Source organism: Dasypus novemcinctus, chromosome 21, assembly GCF_030445035.2.
Source record: "Dasypus novemcinctus isolate mDasNov1 chromosome 21, mDasNov1.1.hap2, whole genome shotgun sequence".
Classification (NCBI taxonomy): Eukaryota; Metazoa; Chordata; class Mammalia; order Cingulata; family Dasypodidae; genus Dasypus; species Dasypus novemcinctus.
In genome coordinates, this window is record NC_080693.1 from 13,692,773 (window position 1) to 13,713,992 (window position 21,220).

General features: G+C 45.8%; 1 protein-coding gene across 1 annotated transcript in view; it reads left to right on the forward strand.

Moving 5' to 3' along the window:
- The first annotated feature begins 3,707 nt into the window (after nt 1–3,707).
- The window catches only part of NT5M (5',3'-nucleotidase, mitochondrial), a 54,759-nt gene continuing 37,246 nt past the window's right edge, over nt 3,708–21,220 (forward strand). Inside the window, exons 1-2 of the mRNA XM_058283333.2 lie at nt 3,708–3,948; nt 6,513–6,613. Coding sequence (XP_058139316.1) covers nt 3,736–3,948; nt 6,513–6,613 — 314 coding nt within the window. The 5' untranslated portion in view covers nt 3,708–3,735. The remainder of the gene's footprint in view (nt 3,949–6,512; nt 6,614–21,220) is intronic.

The following is a 21,220-nucleotide window of genomic DNA, read 5'->3' on the forward strand; positions in this document are numbered from 1 at the left end:
AGCCCCAAGAAGAGAGGAATCCTGAGCCCAGGAAGAAGCAAACCCTGGGAAGAGAGGAACCCTGAACCCAGAGAGAAGCAAGACCCTGGAAGGGAGGAACCCAGGAGGCCTGAACCCTCGCAGATGTCAGCAGCCATCTTGCTCCAACACGTGGAAATAGACTTGGTGAGGGAAGCAACTCATGCTTTATGGCCTGGTATCTCCTACCCCAAATAAATACTCTTTATAAAAACTAGCCAATTTCTGGTATTTTGCATCAGCACCCCTTTGGCTGACTAATAAATACAGTGTTCAAAAAGGTTGAACCTTTAATTTTTACATTAGACCCAACTGGCCTATAAATATAATAGTACCTACATCATATCAAAAAATTATGAAACATACACAACTTGGGTACAGTATGTATTTTCGCTTTTTAAAAATTTTTCTTTTTCTTTTTAAATTATTTATTTATTTTTTTAAATTACATTATGAAAAATATGAGGTCCCATTCAACCCCACCGCCCCCGCCCACCACTCCCCCCACAGCAACACTCTCTCCCATCATCATGACACATCCATTGCACCTGGTAAGTTCATCTCTGAGCATCACTGCACCCCATAGTCAATGGTCCACATCATAGCCCAGACTCTCTCACGTTCCATCCAGTGGGCCCTGGGGGGATCTATAATGTCCCGTAATTGTCTGTGAAGCACTATCCAGGACAACTCCATGTCCCGAAAACGCCTCCACATCTCATCTCTTCCTCCCGTTCCCCACACCCAGCAGCCCCCATGGCTACCGTTCCCACACCCATTCCACATTTTCTCTGTGGACATTGGATTGGTTGTGTCCATTGCACATCTATGTCAAGTGAGGGCTTAGATTCCACATGGGTACTGGATGCACTCTTCCCGCTTCTAGTTGTAGACACTCTAGGCTCCATGTTGTGGTGGTTGACCTTCTTCAACTCCATGTTAGCTGAGTGGAGTAAATCCAATAAGTCAAAGTGTAGGAGCTGAAGTCTGTTGAGGCTCTGGGCCCGGGTGTCATATTATCAGTCCAGAGATTCAAATCCCCTACATATATCTTAAACTCAGCACCAACTACAATTCCAATAAAGTAGCATGCAAGTCTTGTGAAAAGAGATCCCCTCTGAGTCCATTTCCATCACGCAGAAACACCAGCTCCAAAGAAGGGCCATCTGTCATGGCAGTGAACCCCTTCTGCCATGACCATAGAACCCATGGGTCTCTTTATCCCTCAAAAGAACCAATACCTGGGGTTGTATCTACCTTATCTGTCTCTTAGACTCTGTTCAGTTGTACATAGGGGTATTCCTTCTGACAACCTCCAGACTCTTTTTTAGAGACTCACAGCCTTATAATCTCATTTCTCCTTTCCATTTCCCCCTTACATTAGGTCAAACAGCTTCCCGAAGTCATGTCATTATATGTAGACAGGTATAATCTGCTGTTCCGCATTGACGCTTTTTAAAAATTGAGCTACAATTCACATGTCATAAACTTAACTCTTTTAAGAGTAAAAATCTGTGGTTTTTTGGTTCATCACAAAATTGTACAACCACCACCACTAATTCCAGAACGTTTTCATCACTTGAAAGGAAGGGGCAGTAGTGAATTTTGGGAAGAAGATGGAGCTGTTCTATCCCTTTGCTATTCACTATGCTAGCCAGCAGTCCTATGGGTTATTTAAATTTAAATTATTTAAAATTAAATATGGGAAGCGGACTTGGCCCAGTGGCTAGGGCCTCCGTCTACCACATGGGAGGTCCACGGTTCAAACCCCAGGCCTCCTTGACCCATGTGGAGCTGGCCCATGTGCAGTGCTTATGTGTGCGAGGAGTGCCCTGCCATGCAGGGGTGTCCCCCGTGTAGGGAGCCCCACGCACAAGGAGTGCACCCCGTAAGGAGAGCTGCCCAGTGCCAAAGAAAGTGCAGCCTGCCCAGGAATGGCGCCGCACACACGGAGAGCTGACACAACAAGATAACGCAACAAAAAGAAACAGATTCCCGTGCTGCTGACAATAACAGAAGCGGACAAAGAAGATGCAGCAACTAGACACAGAGAACAGACAACCAGGATGGGGGGGGGAGAAAGGGAGAGAATTAAATAAATCTTAAAAAAAAAAAAAAGCAAATATAGCCAACTTAACTATAGAATTTGGGGGGTGGGCGTATGCAGATTCATTGCACAATTCTTCCAACTTTCCTTTGTGTCTGAAAATTATCATAAAACAATTACAGAGAAAATTGTGGGGTAGTTTGAGAATGAATATGGAGGTGGAGAAGGATGGTGGGAAATCTTAGTGAGAGGGTCGGAGAATAACAAAGGGTCATTGCAGGGATCTTATTCATTCATTCACTCATTCATTCTGCGGGCAGGTGTGAATCAGACCTGGACTCTGCCCTTGAGTCCAGGGGAAACCATGAGAGACTAAACCGTTGTGCCTGGCTGCTAAGGACCTACTACATTCCCAGGCTGAAGCATGGCCTGTGTGGCCCCATAGCCCACAGATTTTTCTCATTGCTTCCCTGTTGGCTCTGCACACTCTATGACTTCAGGATGTACCACCTATCCTTCCTTCACAATACTTTCAGAAAGTTCTGGAAATGTCAGCTCCACGAAGGGGGCGAAGCTGCTGACCACTTGAGACCCAGGGCTCAACTCATAGAGATGCCCACCTTTATTGCTGAATAAATCACATGGATGAAAATTTGGTCTCATGAGTTTTCTCTCCATTCCTTGCGCCCAGGGCCTTTGAGCGTGCTGCTTGCTTGCTCTCTGGACACCTTGTTTTCTCGCTTCTTTTTTTTTTTTGGAGGTACATACAAAGCAGGCACTCAGTCACGAGCCACATCCGCTCTGCTTCTGGCTTCTTCTAAGGGCGGCTCTTTCTCATCATTTAGTCCTCTGCTGCTACGTCACCTCCTCCTTAGACCTGCCTTCACCCGAGAGGGCCCTGCCCAGCCCCCAGCTCCCATCCCCACTGGGCTTGTTTTTGTTTTAAGGTTCGTGGTTTTTCTTAAAGCAACATCTGAAGGTGCAGATAGCAACGTTTGCTTACGTATTTATTGGAAAATTTCCAGTTTCATTGAACTCTATGACGTCCACTAAAACTCTGCGACGTTGGCAAGGCACGTCACGGCCTCTCCGCACACGCTCGCTGTGAAGCAGAGGCCCTACTGCCCTGACTCCCCGAGACGATTCTGCTCATTTATGGGTTTGTTTGCATTCCTTACTCCCTGCTCCAAAGCGTAAGTTCCAGCATGACAGGAATCTCGTCTTTTATTTTCCTTCTTTTTAAAAATTTTTATTGTAACGTTTACACAGCATAACGTCTTCCATTCTAACCACTTTCGAGCCCTCGAATCCGCGATGTTCTTGACCCGCACGACGCTGTGTGCCCGACACCCACACGCACCCGGGCCCCCAACTGCAACTTGGCACCCACCCGGCCGGAACGCCCCGTTTCCCGGCCCCAGCGCCGGCCGCTCGTCTGTTTTCTTCCCTGCTCCCCCGGGGTCCCCCGCGCCTCCGCGCTGCACCGGGGGAGGAGCCGCGCCGGGCCGGGGACGCGGTGCGCCTTTAAGAGCCGCGCCGGCCGCCAGGGGCGCGCGCCGCAGCCTCGCTCGGCGCCTGCGCGCTCGCGCCCGCGCCCGCCCGCGCCCCCGCCGGCGGGCCTGGGGCTGGGCGGCGGCGGCGGCGGCGGCGCGGGGCGGGCGCGCGGGGCCATGATCCGGCTGGGCGGCCGGTGCCTGCGCGCGCCCCGCGGCGGGGCGCGCCTGCGGGTGCTGCTGGACCTGGACGGCGTGCTGGCCGACTTCGAGGGCGGCTTCCTGCGCAAGTTCCGCGCGCGCTTCCCCGAGCTGCCCTTCGTCGCGCTGGAGGAGCGGCGCGGCTTCTGGGTGTCGGAGCAGTACGGCCGGCTGCGGCCCGAGCTGAGCGTGAGCGCCCCCGCCCGCGCCCCGGGGACCGGGCGCCCGCGCCCCGGGGGACCGGGCGCCCGCCGCGCCGCCCTGCGCGCGCCCTGACCTTGGCGGGTCGTCGCAACGCCCCGAGCCCCGGGGTCCCCCTTCTGTGCCGGGGGCACCGGGTGGCACCTGCGCGCCCCGGCTGGGGGCCGCCACCGAGGGGACGAGCGTCGCAGGCCCAAGTCCCCACCGACCACCGGCGTCTAACATTTGCCTTCGGCTTCGGGCCTATATATATATATTTTTAAAAATAAACGTTACAAGTAAAATCCTCTTTGACCCCTACGTGGTCACGGCCCTATTGCTTCCTTCCCCTGAATTGGGTGGGTGTCTTTGCCATTCCTATTTGTCCTTTTTTCCATTAAAGTGTACCCCCCGCAAACTGGGATCAGAGGCCCAGAGAGGTTGAGTGACTTTCTGAACATCACACAGGGAGTCGGTGATGGAGATGGGGCCCTGTGGATCCCCGCCCCCCGCTGGTCCCTGCCGGCTTTGCTGAACGCTTAGCACCCTCCTGTCTCCCCATGGGCTCTGCCCTCTGAGTCCTCCCATGGACCGAGGGACAGACAGTATAGACAAATAGCCTGGTTTGCCAATTTAAAATGTTTCCTACGGGAACCGGGCGTTTTTGCCCTGAGCTCATGTCTAGAGGCCGGGCGCTTTCTGCAGGCCCTGGAATGGGCCCTCAGGGCCGGAGGATTTGATGAGGGTGGATGAAGGTAGAGCCCGTCTTGTAACTGCGGGCTCACCCTTAGCTCTTCTCTGAGGCCCACGTGTGGTCTTCATTTTGCAGAGGAAACTGAGGCTGGGAGAGAGCAAGCCACTTGCTCACAGCCAGTAAGGGGCTCGGGGATTCAAACCCCGGACTGCCCACCTCCCTAGCACAGTTAGCGGCCTCCACCCAAAGCCCCATTCTCTGCTGCTTTTCTCTCCCAGTGACATTTATTTTCTGACTTCAAAAAAAAAAGTACATATAATTAAACACTACACGTCACCTCCACAGGGACTTGTAACACCTTGGTTTGTTGAGGGCAGGTGTTCCTCCTTGACAGCAAGGCCCTTTAGGAGATGGCTTGCCCAGCCCCTGTGCTGACCTCTCCTAGTCCTGCTACTCAAGGAACACTTGGCGGCGGCGGAGGGGCGCGGCGGGGCCGGCGCTGCAGAGCTGCTGCGTGCTGGTGGCGGGCGCTGACCGGCAGCTCTGACCTGGCGTGGCCTCCGGGAGGCTGGGGATACGAGGAAACTGAGCCCTGCCCGCTGCCAGCGCCGCGGAGCACGGGGGCTTGCCCGGTCCTCTGTCACCAGAGAAGGGTCATGGGGGGAGGGAAGAGACCCAGGGTCCCAGGGCTTCCCGGCTCCTGGCCGAGTGCGCTTTCTGCCACTCCACGCTGCTCCGTGTCTGAGGCAGAGGCCCCGGGTTCAAGTCCCACCAGGTGGTCTCGAAAAGAGATCTCTGGGAGCTCCGTTTCCTCGTCTGTAAATTGGTGACAGCAGCATCCTTGCCTGAGGCTCAAGGGAGGGAGGGCAGGGATTAGCAACAAGCTTTCTTTTGCTCAAGGCCCAGTGGTGTGCGGGCAGCTCCCGGCACCCGGGCTGGGGGTCTCCGCCTCCCCCGGGCGGCAGAGGTTGACCTCTCTCGCGTCACGCTCCCTGCTCCTGGTTCTGGAATCTTGCTTTTGGTCTAGCAAGGGCAGGCGGGGGAGGAACCCTCCTGGGGGTTGGAGATGTGACTTCTTTCCCCCAGCTCAGCCTTAGTCCTGCTGTGGGACATCAGGTCAGCCCCTTCCCTCTCTGAGCCTCGGTTCCTCATCTGGAAAATGGGAGTCTGCATTTTTTTAAAAAATTAATTTAAATGGCTTATTGGCCTCCTAATGCAGGAAACGGATAAAAGCAGAGTTTTTGGCTGTTGGGGTTGTGTGAGGCCCCCCCCAGGCCCTTTCCCCTCACGGCTTAACAGTGCACCGAGGTCTAACCTTTTTAAACTAGCTGTTTCGTAGATATATTCCATTTTAACCATTTTTAAGTGTAAAATGCAGTGACAGTCACATTCACAGTGTTGTGCTCCCATCCCTGCCACCCAAACTCCGCACCCAGGAAGCCGTAGCTCCCCGAGCCCCCTTTTCCCTGGCCCCTGGGTCACCCACTCTTCTGCCTCCATGAATTTGCCTATTGTGCGCAATTCACATGGATGGCTGCGTGCGGTATTTGGCGCGCCTTTCACTCAGCGCCACGTTTTCAGGGTTCGTCCACGTCATGGGGGGCAGAGCTCGGGTTCTGCGGCCCGCTCGCCGTCCCCCAGGGCCCCGCAAGGCCTCCTTGCCTTTGGAACTGCCCCTGACCGCGGCGCTGGGGGTGGTCGGACCCCTGTCAGCGGCGCCTGCGACAGAGAGGGCAGGGCAGGCCCTGGGAAAGGTGTCCTGGGCTGTGTGTAGGGCTGGGGGGCGGGGAAGCCCTGTCCCTTGTCCCCGGCTGCGCGACAGCTCTAGGGGCAAGGGCAGTGAGGACCTGCAGGTAACCTGCTGCTCTCTTCTTCTCAGGAGAAGGCCATCAGCATATGGGAGTCCAAGAATTTCTTTCTGGACCTCGAGCCTCTGCCCGGGGCTGTGGAAGCTGTGAAGCAAATGGCCAACTTGGAGAAGTAAGTCGCCAGCCCTGGCTGCCCGGCTCCGTCTGCCCCTTCGTGCCCGCAGCCGCTCTGTCTTCCTAAGCCCCCGCCCAGAGCTATCCTGTGTCGTCCTCGCTGGGCCTGGTAAAAAGCCAGCCGAGAAACGGGGGCTCCGTTGATGGGCTTCTGAGTCGTTTTGATCCAGTAGCTCGGAAAATTATCTAGTATAATCTGACCTGGTTCACTGCGGTGTTCAGCGTTCATGAATTCAGCAAATACTTTAGAACTGTTTAGATACCGCTTAGATACCCGTTTGGCTTTGGTGACTTGGAGATGAGCAAGGCTCACTACGCGTCCTTGCCCTCACAGGGTTTCTAGTCCAGAGAGCGAGCAGCTGTACTTCCCACAAGTGGACGTAATTGCGAATTGTGACAGGTGCTGAAAAGGAAAAGCCTAAGCTGTATAAAGAAGTACAAGGGGAGACCGAATTTGGAAGGGAGGTTGAGGAAGGAGGAGGAGGCATATTTTTGTTCTGATTTAGTGAAACGGGTGGTTCTGTGGCCTAAAGTCCCCTGTTGTCACTGGTGCACACAGTTTGCTGAAATCCATTTACATTTACAGCTAACACACTTCCCGGAGAACTTTATATTTTTTAAAAACCAGCTTTATCGAGATGTAATGCACACACCTTACAGTTTACCCAATTTCAGGAAATGGAATTTACTGTACTCACAGAGTCGTGCCACCATTGCCACCGTCAATTTTCAAACATTTTTCAACACCCCAAAAGGTAACCCCGTAGCTGTTAGCAGGCTCCATCCACTTCACCCTTGTCCTGTAGCTCCTGACAACCACTCATCTACTTCCTGTCCCGATAGACTGGCCTGTCCTGCACATTTCCTATAAATGGAATCACATCCTATCTGGCCTTTTGCAAGGGGCTTCTTCCAATTAGCATGTTGATTTAAAGTTCACTGACGAATAATATATACCACGTTTTATTTTGTCATTCACCAGCTGATGGACATTTGCATTGTTTCCACCTTTTGGCTATTGTGAACAATGCTGCTGTGAACATTTGTGTACATGTTTTTGTGTGGACTTCTTGTTTTTCCATTCTTAAACTTTATTTTAAAGTAATTTCAAACTTACAGTTGCAAAAATAAGATGTATCCCATAGAGAGAATTCCAGCATACTCCCCACCCAGATGCCACCTTTGAATTTTTTTTGCCACATTTGCTCTTCCTACTTTCCTTCCATCCATCCATCCATCATTGGTTTATTTGTCAACTCTCTAAACATTTGAGAGTAAGTTATATACATCATGCTCCTTGAACACATAATACTGCATGTGCATCTCCTAAGAACAAGGATATTCATATATAAACTACCTGAAGTACAGTTATAAAGTTCAAGTAACTTAACATTAACATAAAGCTTTCAGTCTATATTCCAATTTTTTCATATGTCCCAGTAATGTCATTTATTTTATCCTCCATTTTCCAATCCAGTAATCCAGTAATACCAGGTTCATATATTGCATGTAATTGTTATTGTCACTTTAATTGCTCTTTTTTCTGTTGAATTATGGAAGCATATATAACACGAGTTTTCCCAGGTCAGCCGCTCTCAGGCCTGCCAGTCACTGCGGTTAATCACATTTCCGTGTTGCGGCCCCCTCACCTCCACCCACTGCTGGAACTTTCCCATCGCCCCCAAACAGAAACCCGCCCCCACTGTGCGTTGCACTGCTACTCCCCTTCTCCCCTGCCTCTGGTAACCTGTCCTCTATTTTCTGTCTCTGTGAAAGTGCATATTTTAGCTATTTCATGTCAGTGAAATAATACAAACCTGGCCCTTCGTGTCTGACATGTTATGCGACATGATGCCTTCAAAGTTGAGCATTTGTTTTTATTTCTTTTAGGTATATATGTAGAAATGGAATTGCTAGGTCATATGACAAATCCATGTTTAACGTTTTTAGGAACCGCCAAACTCTTCCCCAAAGCACCTGCCCCGTGTGTTCCTCCTGGCCCTGGATGAGAAGTCCGGTTTCTCCACATCTGTGCCAACACTGCTTATTAGCTGTCGTTTTGCTTAGAGACGTCTTAGTGGGTCTCAAGTGGCCTCTCCTTGTGGTTTGGATTTGCATTTCCCTGATTGCTAATGAGGTTGAGCATCTTTTCATGTGTCTACTGGCCATTTGCATATTTTCTTTGGAAAAATGTCTGTTCACATCCTTTGCTCATTTTTTCATTTACGTTATTTGTCTTTTTTCCCCCATAACATTAAAATTTTTTTTTTTTAAGTTAGAGAAGCTTTAGATTTACAGAAAAATCATGCATGAAATACAGGATTCCCATATACCACCCTATTAGTGACACCTTGCGTTGGTGTGGAACATTTGTTACATTTGATGAAAGCACGTTTTACTAACTGTACTATTCACTATAGCCCATGGTTGAACTTTGAGGCCACTGTTGTATAGTACAATTCCATGGATTAAAAAAATATTCTTTTATTCTGTTACCATATATACAACCTAACCCTTTTAACCACATTCAGATATGTATTTCAGTGGTGCTAATTACTTTCACAATATTGTGCTACCATCACGACTACTCATTACCAAAACATTTCCATCGCTCCAAACAGAAACCGTACATTTAAGCATTAACTCTCTATTACCTCCCCCTACTCCATCCCCTGGTAATCCATATTCCAGGCTCTGACTCTGTATGAGTTTGCTTATTCTGATTATTTCATATCAGTAAGATCATACAATATCTACTTTTTGTGCCCAGCTTATTTCACTCAACTTGATATCTTCAGGGTTCATCTATGTTGTCACAACTGTCAGAACTTAGTTCCTTTTCATGGCTGAATAATATTCCACTGTATGGGTGTGCCACATTTTCTTTATCCTTCATTGGTTGATGGACATTTGGGTTGCTTCCATCTTTTGGCAATTGTGAATATGCTGCTGTGAACACTGGTGTGCAAATAAGTGTTTGAGTCCCTGCTTTCAGTTCTTTTGGGTATAAGCCTGATAGTGGGATTGCCAGATCACGTGGTAATTCTACACTTAACTTTTTGGGGAACTGCCAAACTGTCTTCCACAGTGGCTGCACTGTTTTACCTTCTGTTTTACATTCTGTTTTACATTTACAGCAACAAATGAGTGTTCCTATTTCTTCACATCTTCTCCAACACTTCTAATTTTCTGTTTTTCTAATAGTGGCCATTCTGGTGTGTATGAAATGGTATCTCATTGTGGTTTTGATTTGCATTTCCCTGACTGCTAATGATATTGAGCATCTTTTCCTATGCTTCTTGGCCATTTGTAATCTTCTTTGGAGAGTCTTTTGCCTGTTTTTAACAGGGTTGTCTGTCCTTTTGTTGGTGAGTTGAAGGATTTCTTTATATTCTGGGTATTAAACCCTTATGAGATCTGTGGCCTCCAAATATTTTCTCCCATTGTGTAGGATGTCATTTTACTTTCATGATAAAGTGCTTTGAGGAACAAGTTTTTAATTTTAATGAGGTCCCACGTATCTATTTTTTCTTTTGTTGCTTATGCTGTGGGTGTAAAGTCTAAGAGACTTGTGCCTAACACAAGGTCCTGAAGATGCTTCATCACATTTTCTTCTAAGAGTTTGATATTTCTGGCTCTTATATTTAAGTCTTTGATCCATTTTGAGTTAATTTTTGTGCACGGTGTGAGTTAGGGGTCCTCCTTAATTCTTTTGCAAATGGATATTCAGTTTTCCCAGTACCATTTGTTGAAGAGACTATTCTTTCCCAGTTTAGTGGTCTTAGCCCCCCTTGTCAAAAATCAGTTGGCCGTAACTGTGAGGGTTGATTTCTGAGCTCTCAGTTCCACTGGTCTACATATGTCTGTCCTTGTGCCAGTAGTATGCTGTTTTGACTACTGTGACTTCGTAATAAGTTTGAAAACTAGGACATGCATGTCCTCCAACGTCATTCTCTTTTGCAAGATGGCTTGGGTTATTCTGGGCTCTTAACCTTCCATATAAATTTGATGATTGGCTTTTTCACTTCTGCAAAGAAAGTTGTTGGAATTTTGATGGGAATTGTATTGAGTCTGTAAATAATTCTGGGTAGTATTGACATCTTTTTTTTTTTAAAGGTACCAGGGCCGGGGATTGAACCCAGAAACTCATATGCAGGAAGTTGGCACTCAACCACTGAGCCACATTGGCTCCCCCGAGTTGGTTTTTTCTTTTGTTTTGCTTGTTGTTTGTTTTTGTTTTTTAAGAGGCACTGGGGACTCAATCGCTTGATCTCCTCTTGACATCTTAACAATAATTAGTCTTCCATGAACACAGAATGTCCTTCCATTTATTTAGGTCTTTGATTTCGTATAGCAATGTTTTATGGTTCTGTGTACAGCCCTTCAAATCCTTGGTTAGATTCATTCCGAGATATTTGTTGTGAATGGACTTCTTGATTTTTTTTCTTCTGTTGTTCATTGTTTGTATATAGAAATACTGCTGACTTTTGGGTGTTGATCTTGCACCCTGCCACTTTGCTGAATTCATTTATTAGCTCTAGGACTTTTGTTGCAGGTCTTTCAGAGTTCTCTATGTATAGATAGGACCATGTTATCTGCAAATAGGGAGAGTTTTACTCTTCCTTTCCAGTTTGGATGGCTTTTATTACTTTTTCTTGCCTAACTGCTCTGACAAGAACTTCTAGACCAATGTTGAATAGCGGTGGTGACAGCGGGCATCCTTGTCTTGTCCCTGATCTTAGAGGGAAAGCTTTTAGTCTTTCACCATTAAGTATTAATAGGATGATAGCTGTGTGTTTTTCATCTATGTCCTTTATGGTGTTGATGAACATGATATTTTTCAACATTCAAATTCAAATTTGAACATTCAAACTCAAAATTCCTATTTTTCTAAGTGTTTTTTTAATCAAGAAAGGATGCTGGATTTTGTCAGATGCCTTTTCTGTACCAACTGAGATGATCATGTGTTTTTTTTCCTTTTTGTGTTAATGTGCTGTATTACATTGATTTTCTTATGTTGAACCACCCTTGCATACCTGAGATAAACCCACTTGATCATGGTATATAATTCTTTTAATGTACTGTTGGATTTGGTTTGCTAGTATTTTGTTGAGGGTTTTTATATTCATAAATAATATAGGTCTGTAATTTTCTTTTCTCATGTTGTCTTTATGGTATGAGGGTGATATTGGTCTCGAATGAATTAGGGAGTATTCCCTCCTCTTCAATTTTTTAGAAGCATTTGGGCAGAATTGGTATTGATTCTTCTTGGAATGTTTTATTTATTTATTTTTATTAACTTTTTTTTTTTAAGATAAAAAAAAATTATTTCTCTTCCCTTCTCCCCCCAGCTCCCCTGTTGTCTGCTCTCTGTGTCCATTTGCTGCGTGCTCTTTGTCCGCTTCTGTCGTCAGCGGCACAGGAATCTGTGTTTCTTTTTGTTGCATCATCTTGTTGTGTCAGCTCTCCGTGTGTGCGGCACCATTCCTGGGCAGGCTGCACTTTCTTTCGCACTGGGTGTCTCTCCTTACAGGGGCACTCCTTGCACGTGGGGTTCCCCTATGCAGGGACACCCCTGCGTGGCACAGCACTCCTTGCGCGCATCAGCACTGCGCATGGGCCAGCTCCACACGGGTCCAGGAGGCCCGGGGTTTGAATTGCGGACTTCCCATGTCGTAGACGGACGCTCTAACCACTGGGCCAAGTTCACTTCCCTGAAATATTTCAAAAATTCTCCTGTGAAGCCATCTGATCCTGGGCTTTCCTTTGTCAGGAAGTTTTTGATGACCGAGTCAATCTCTTTACTGGTTATTGGTCTGTTGAGATCTTTGATTTCTTCTTTAGTCAGTATAGGTAGTTTGTGTGTTATTGAGAATTTGTCCATTTCATCTAGGTTATCTAATTTGTTGACATACATTTGTTCATAGTATCCTCTTAAAGTGTTTTTTATTTCAGTGGGGTTGGTAGTAATGTCCCCCTTTTCATTTCTGATTTCAGCCATTTGTGTCCCCTTTTTTTTCATCAGTCTAACTAAAGGTTTATCAATTTCATCAATTCTTTTCAAAGAACCAGTTTTGGCTTTGTTGCTTTTCTCTATTGTTTCTTTTTTGTTTTGTTTTCTATTTCATCTTTCTCTGTTCTAATCTTTGTTATTTCCTTCCTTCTTGCTTTTGGTTTAGTGTGCTTTTCTTTTTCTAGTTTTTTCAGTTTTGAGATTAGGTCTCTGATTTGAAGTCTTTCTTCTTTTTTAATGTATAGATTTAGAGCTTTAAAATTTCCTCTCAGCACTGCCTTTATTGCATCCCATAAGTTTTGGTATGTTGTATTTTCATTTCCATTTGCCTCAAGATACTTCCTAATTTTCCTTGTGATTTCATCTTTAACTCATTGTTTAAGAGTATATTGTTTTTCTTCATGTTTGGAATTTTCCATTTCTCTTTCATTGATTTCTAGCTTCATTTCATTGTGGTTGGAGAAGATACATTGTATGATTTCAATATCCTGAATTTATTGAAACTTGTTTGTGATTTGAGATCTTTGTCTTACACCTTTATTGTCCCTCAGTTCTTTTGTTAATGCCTACTTTTATTTTTATTTGATTTTTTGTGTTGTCTTGTGCCATGCTGAGCACCTTCTCATTTCTGTGTATATACATTTTTTAAAAAGATTTATTTTTTATTTATTTCTCTCCCCTCCCCGCTGTTGTCTGCTCTCTGTGTCCATTTGCTGTGTGTTCTTCTGTGTCCACTTGCATTATCCTGCAGCACTGGGAAACTGTGTCTCTTTTTTTGTTGTGTTGTCTTGCTGCGTCAGCTCTCCGTCTGTGTGGTGCCACTCCTGGGCAGCTCTCCTTGCAGGGCACATTCCTTGCACGTGGGGGACCCCGACGTGGGGACGCCCCTGCGTGGCACAGCATTCCTTGCATGCAGCAGCACTGCGCATGGGCCAGCTCACCACACGGGTCAGGAGGCCCTGGGGATAGAACCCTGGACCCTCCATATGGTAGACGGATGCTCTGTCAGTTGAGCCACATCTGCTTCCCTGTATATACATTTTTCACACATTTTCTTTGTGGGTTCCATGGGCTTAAATTTAACATCCTAAATATATAGCAGTCACATTTGTTTTCATTCCAACTTGACTTAAGTAGCATACACTGATTCTTTTCCTATAGTCCTCTGTCCTTCCACCCTTTTTTTGTACTTGTTATCATGCAACATTTTTGTTTCCCAAACCATAGCTTTATCATTATTTTTCATGTATTTGCATTTTAGCACCTGTAGGATGTAAGAAATAGAGTTACATACCAAACGATACACTGCAGTAATACTGACATTTATATTACCCAAATGATTATGCCATTTGAGCCGCTGTCTAGTGTCCTTTTCTTTCAGTCTGAAGAACTCCCTTTAGCACTGCTTGTAGGACTGGCCTCGTGGTGGTGAACGCCCTCAGCTTCTGTTTATCTGAGAAGGTCTTACTCTCTCCCTCAGTTTTGAAAGAAAGTCATGCTGGATATAAAATTCTTGACTGGCGGTTGTTTTCATACATGATGTTTCTTTTTCATAAATAAAAAAGTTGACAAGTTTTAAACAGCTGATGGCTGGGTATGTGTTCAGAAAACAAGATGTTTTCATTTAGCACTTTCAGTATTTCAACCCACTGCCTTCTTGCCTCTGTGGCTTCTGCTGGGAAATCAACACTCAGTCTAACTGGGACTCCCATGTACAAAACACATTTTTTCTCTTGTGGCTTTCAGAACTCTCTCCTTGGCCTTTGTATTTGACAGCTAGATCAATATATGACAGGGTGTATTTTTCTTCATGTTTATCCTGTTTGGTGTTCTCTGGCTACTTAGATGTGCATATTCACATTTTTTGCTAAATTTGGGAAGTTCTCTGTTATTTCTTTTGAATGTTTCTTCTGCCTCTCCCTCCCCTCTCCTTTCCTTCCCCCTCCCCTTCTCCCCCTTTCTTCTTTCCTTCTCATAACGTATATAGTGGTGCACTTGATGGTGTCCCAGAGACCTCTCAGGTTATTTTCATTTTCATAATTCTTTTTGCTTTCTGCTCCTCAGCCTGACTCATTTCAATTGTCTTGTCTTCGAGTGCGCTGATTCTTTCTTCTGCCAGCTCCAATCTGCTGTTGAAGTGCTCCTGGGAATCTTTCATTCCAGTTTTTGTGGTTTCAACAGCAGTAATTCTGTTTTTAAAATTTCTAATCTCTTTTCTAATACTGCTCATTCCTGATACCCTTTAGTTGTTTTTTCTCTGTATTTTCCTTCATTTCCTTGAGCATTTAAAATACCATTTTCCTAAAGTTTTGGAATGTCCACATTCTGGTCTTCTTTGTTGGTGTTTTCCGGATTTTTATCCTCTTTCTTTAGAGTCATCAATTCCTGTTTCTTTGTCTTGGACTCTTTTGTTGCACACTGTACATTTTAACGCCTTAAAGTGTTAACTCTGGGATTATTCCCTGAGATGTTTGTGTCTTGGTTTTGTAACCGATAGGGATAAGAAAGAGATCTTCTTGAGCTTCCTGAGCTCCAGCCCCTCTGTCTGGAGGTTTGCCCAAGGCGAATGCCGAGTGCAGGGTCCTCCCAGTCTTTGCTGGGCCTTCCCTTGTCCGGAGCGCGTGCTTGCTGGTTGTTTCACTTCCCCTGTTTACAGGCGTTTGGTTGTCTTCTGTGTTTCCCAGGAGACAGACCTTCCTAAACCAGCTGTTCGAAGCTGGCAGACCTTTACCTGACTGTCTGCCTCTCTAGATCCTTCTGCTCCTTTTGTTGTCTCTAGCGGCAAAGACGGCCGAGGAGACAAAGATGCTACACTCCCTAGGACTGTGGGGGACAGTTGGTGGAAGGGCTGGGGGTGCTGGGAAGCAGGAGAGCTCAGCTTTGGGGAGCCATCGGAGACGCTCCGGGCACCCTTCCCCATCCCCTCCTCAGGGCGCTCTGGAGCTGGTCTTGCCCCCTTTGTGGGTCCCTGGCCCCATTTTGGCCCGGAAAGACTGACTTGGGAAAGTTCTCTCTGGCATGTCTCCCTCCCAGAATTTGCCCTACAGGCAAAAGCAGCTGGAGACCATGAAAGGAGAAAGAATAGGTTGTATACATCGTACTCCTCGATCATTTAGTACTGCCATGTATGTTTCCTAAGAACAAGGATACTCACGTAACCACTTTAAGTGCAGGTATCAAGTTCAAGTAATTTAACATTGCTAAAAGGCTTACAGTCTACATTCCAATTTTTTCATGTATCCCAATAATGTCTCTTTGAGCCTTTTACTCCTTGCTAGATCCCATCCAGGATCATGTATTGCGTCTAATTCTCATTGTCCTTTTAGTTGCTCGTTCGCTTTATTTACTTATTTTTAATTGTGGAAACTTATATACAAAGTAAACTTTCCCATCTCAACCACTCCCAAGCACACCACTCACTGGGATTGATCATGTTCACAACATTGCAGTACCCTCACCCCCACCCATTACCAGAACTTTCCATGTTCCCCACCAGTAGCTGTACAGCCATGATGTATCCACTCCCCACTCCCCCGGCCCCTGTCCCGACAACCTGTGCTCTACCTTCTGTCTCTATGGCTTTCTATGTAGTTACCGTGGGGCTTAAATGTAACACCTTAAATCTATAACAATCTTGTTTGCTTTGATACCACTTAACTTCTTTGATACCACTTCTACACAACCTATGTTCCTATATTCCTCTGTCCCCTCACATTTATGTAATTCTTGTCACAAATGACGTTTTTATACATTGAGTCCAAAACTACTGGTTCGTCATTACATTTTACACATTTGCCTTTTAGATCCTGTGGGAAGTAAAAAGAGGAGTTACAAACGAAAACTACAGCAGTTTACTGGTATTCGTACGTACCCATGCTTACCTCAACCAGAGCTCTTATTGCTTCCTGAGGCTTCGTCGGTGTCTAGGGTCCTCTCCTTTGAACCTGCAGAACTCCCTTCAGCATTTCTTGTAGGGTCTGTCAAGTGGTGACACACTCCTTCAGCTTTTGTTTATTTGAGAATGCCTTCATTCTTCCCTCGTTTTTGAAAGACATATAGAATTCTCGGTTGACAGGCTTTTTTGCCTTCAGCATTTTAATACATCTTTCCACTGCCTTTTTGCCTGCACAATTTCCGATGAGAAATCGGCATTTAATTTTACTGAAGTTCCCTTGTGTGTGACCCGTTGCGTCTTTCTTGCCGCTTTCAGAATTCTCTCTTTATCTTTGGCATTTGACAATTTGACTATAGCATGCCGTGGCAGGGGTCCATTTGGGTTTATCCCACTTGGAGTTCCCTGAGCATCTTGCATGTGTATTTCATGTCTTTTATTAAATTTGGAATTTTTCTGTTTCTTTCTCTCTTTCTTCTCCTTCTGGGACCCTCACAGTGTGTATATTGGTATGCTTGATGGAGTCCCACCGGTTCCTCAGGCTCTGTTCCCTTTTCTTCATTCATTCTTCTTTCTGTTCCTCAGACTGGATGATTTCAATTGTCTTATCTTCACGTTCTTTGATTTTCTTCTGCCAGCTCCAATTTTCTGTTGAACAATGGGGAATTTTTTATTTTTGTTACTGTGGTCTTCAGCTCTGGCTCCTTTTCATAATTTCCATCTCTCTGTTGATAGTCTCTTTGTGTTCATCTGTCATTTTTCTTATTTCCTTTATTCTGTGTCCATGTTTTCCTTTAGCTCTTTGAGCATATTTAGGGCGACTTTCTTGAAGTCTCTGTCTGGTATGCCCCAGGTCTAGTTCTCCTCACTGACAATTTCTAAAGCTTTAATCTTCTCCTTTGCCTGGACCATCACTTCCTGTGTCATTGTATATTTCATAACCTCTTTGTTGAAACCCGGGCATTTTGATATTTTGATGTGTTAGTGCAGAAATTTAGACTCTGATGCATCTGTTCCTTAAGTTTGTATCCAGTTAGTGTTGGGATAGAGCTTTCTGGAATGCCAGAAGCTAACAAAAAAAAAAGAAGAAGATGGATAAAAAGAAAATACCCTCCCCGTCTTTGCAGGTTGACCTATGTGAGTGCTCTCCTCCACAATGAGTTCGGAGAATAGCTCCAGGCCAAAGTGCAGGGGCCGCCGTGATCCTTTCTGGGCACACACCTTGTCTTGGGCATGCACATGCGGCCCTGGGAATTCCCCTTCACACAGATGCAGTGTCCCCTCTTCCCTAGGAAACAGTTGCCTCACAGACCTGGGCACTGCCCTGTATGTCCTCCAGCCGGCAGCCCCTTGCCCCAGGCAGCCACGACTCGACTGCCCCCCTTACCCCCACCCTGTGTTCTGCAGGAGAGCTCAGGGAGCCGCCTTCGACATGCAGGGCAAGAGCTGGGTGAGCCCCTCAGGCCACAGCCGGACAGGTGGGGCCAGGCATCCATTCTCCCAGCCGTGCACGGGGGCTACTCCGCTCCTTCCGGAACCGGGACCAGGAGTCCCACTGGGTGCCTTGCCAGCTTAGTGCCGAGTTGGGGTGGGGTGGGGGAGCGCCTACCCATTTTAAGTAGCCTATTTCTTGATCTGGCTCTCCTCCTGTTCCTGCAGTCCTCTAACTGCCTTTGAGAAAGATGTTTCTGCCAGTTCTTGCTATTTATTCAAAGTCTTGGTGGAGGGGCAGAATCCTGACGTGTCTCACTCCACCATCTTGATTGGGGCTCATTCAGTCAATTTTGACAAATGCGTATTACTTAAAAAATATATATATATACACACACACACACACACACACACACACTTCTCCCACTGTTAAACTGGTAACTTCTATAACTTCTAATCTATTTTCTGTTCTTGTGTATTTGCTATTTCTATGCATCTTTATAAGTGGCCGACAATTTTTGTCCTTATGTGTCTTGTTTATTTTGCTGAGTCTGTTATCTCAAGGTTCTTCCATGTTGCTATGTGCCTCAGAACACCATTCTTTCTTATGGCCACATAATAATCCCTGGTGCGTATGTAATACATTTTGTTTATCCACTCCTCTGCTGATGGACACGTGTGCCTTTTCCAGTTTTCGGCTCTCGAGAATAATGCTGCTAACAACCTGGGTATCCCAGTTTGAGACCCTGTTTTCACTCTTTGGGTATACCTAGAACTGGGATTGTTGGACCATTTGATAATTCTATATTCAACTTCCTGAGGAACTGTTATACTCCTTTCCACAGACGCTGCACTATTTTACATCCCCACCAACAATGCTCTAGATTTACAACTTCTCGGCATCTTCTCATTCTGGTTTTGACTTGCATTTCCCTAATGGCCAATGATGTTGAACATCTTTTCATGAGCTTATTGGCCGTTTGTATATCTTCTCTGGAAAAATGTCTGTTGAAGTCCTTTGCCCATTTTTAAGTTGGATTGTTGGCCTTTGTGTTGTTGCAGTGTCAAAGTTCTTTATGTATTCTAGATTGTAAGCCCTTATCTGATACATGGTTTGCAACTATTTTCTCCCATCCTGTAGGTTATCTTTTTACTTTGTAATATCCTTTGATCCATGAACGTTATTAATTTTGATGAGGTAGAATTTATCTTGTTTCTTTTGTTGCTGGTACTTTTAGTGTCATATCTAAGACTCCATCGCTGAATCCCAGGTCATGAAGATTTGACCCTGTGCCTTTTCTTAGTTGCTGAATTATAAGAGTTCTTTACATATTCTGGATATAATGCTTCATCAGGTATATGATTTGCAAATATATTGTCCCATTCTGTGGACTGTCGTTTCACTTCCTTGATGGTGTCCTTTTAAGCTCAAAATATTTAAATTTGGATGTAGTCCAATTAATCTATTTCTTTTCTTTTGCCACTTATATTTTGGGGGTCATATCTAAGAAGCCATTGCCTAATCCATGGCCACAAAGATTTACTCCTATGTTTTCTTTAAGGGTTTTAGAATTTTAGCACTTATTTTAGTTCGGTGTCCATTTTGAGTTAATTTTCACATATGGTGTAAGAAAGGGTTCCAAGTCATTCTTTCGCATGTGGAATCCAGTTGTCCCGGGGTCATTTGTTGAAGAGACTATTTTTTTTTCATTGAATTTCTTGGCACCCTTGTTGAAATCAATCACATAAATGTGAGGCCACAGTTTTATTTAAACATAATAACCTGAAAGACAAGTCAAACGTAAGGTAGGATTTGGCCTTCCTGGTGCCATATCCATGCCCCCCAAAACTGTCAGCTTTCAAAGTTCTAAGGTGATAAATCAGCATCAAGAGAAGCAAAATGCTGAGAGCTTAAGTTGCACTGTAGACTTTGGTCAGTAGCTTATCTTTGGACTTGAGTACAGAGCCTGCAAACTAGCGTCTTTCACTGTGGTTTGTGAACTTTGATTTAGAGTGGAGCACTGTTCTATGACTTCGTCCATCTGAAGCAAGAGCCCAGAGAGGCAAAGAATATGGATAGTAGCGCCTAAACTTTTCAGAACTCTAGTCAAGGTCTGGCTCAGGATTTCCTGAGCTGTAGCCACACGACTGTAATCTGGAAGCTGTATAGCATGATGGGAAAGAGCAAAGGGCTGGAGAAGCCTGGGTCGGATCCCGGTTTCTCTAGAATGAAACTCTCGGATATTGGGCCAGTTGTTAAAACTCCTGGGTCTCAAGTTTCATCATCTGTAAAAAGAAGATAATGATAAAGTTTTCAGTATAGCACCAGGTACATAGTAGGTGCTCAGTAAGGGTTAGCTGCTGTTACTTTTAATCTGCAAGATTTAATTGGCCAACCCTGAGGAAAGTGTCCCCAAATGAAAACAGTGTGCGAAACAGTGAGTTCAGTGGATTTCCTGACTGTAGGACTTTTCAGAGCTCCAATTTGCTAATGTGCATGTGATTCTTCACTGGGGTAACAGAGGAGGCAGTTTTCTTCCTGTCTGTTTTAGCCTGGAAGACTCTTTCCAGCGTTTGGGTTAACATTTTTGTGGAGACCCCAGTTTAGGAAATACGAACCTAAACTTACCCACAGGTCCTTTTCCTCCATTTTGGCTCTTGGTAGAAAATTCCTACACCAGTCAGTGCCCCAAGTTTGGAGAAAGAGCGGGTCTAGTCAGGGAGTAAGTGGTTAGCCGTGTGTCCAGGGCTGGAGTCGACACGCCAAGAACAAGAGGAAGCGGCCCAAGAAGCAACAGGACCAAGGTCCAAAGCCCAGTTTAACTGGGTTTATCAAGCACCTGGTCCGTACTAGGCCGTGCAGCAGGTGCTGGGGCTACAAGAACAGGGAAGAGAGTTTTTCCTGCTGCAAGCTCACCGGTAAAGCAGTTAACAGCGCCGAAATAGATGTGTGGCTGGAGCGTGAGAGGACAGGCTGTTCCTCCCTGGGCCAGGCATGGAAGGCCTCACGGAGGAGGTGACTTTTGAGCTGCTGTTTTGAAAAACGAAAAGGAGTCTGCGGGATGGAGAGGGAGCAAGGGCGTTTCCAGTGGGGGAACAGCATGAGCCAAGACCCTATCTCAGTGAACAAGGAACTCTTGGGAAATAGCCTGCAGGGTGAGCTGGGCCCCTACTGTGGTAGCACTCCGCTGTGGCTCACCTAGGATCCTGGAGAGCCAGAGCCAATACCTGCAGGGGTGACTAAGCTTGCTTTGTTATTATTATTCACG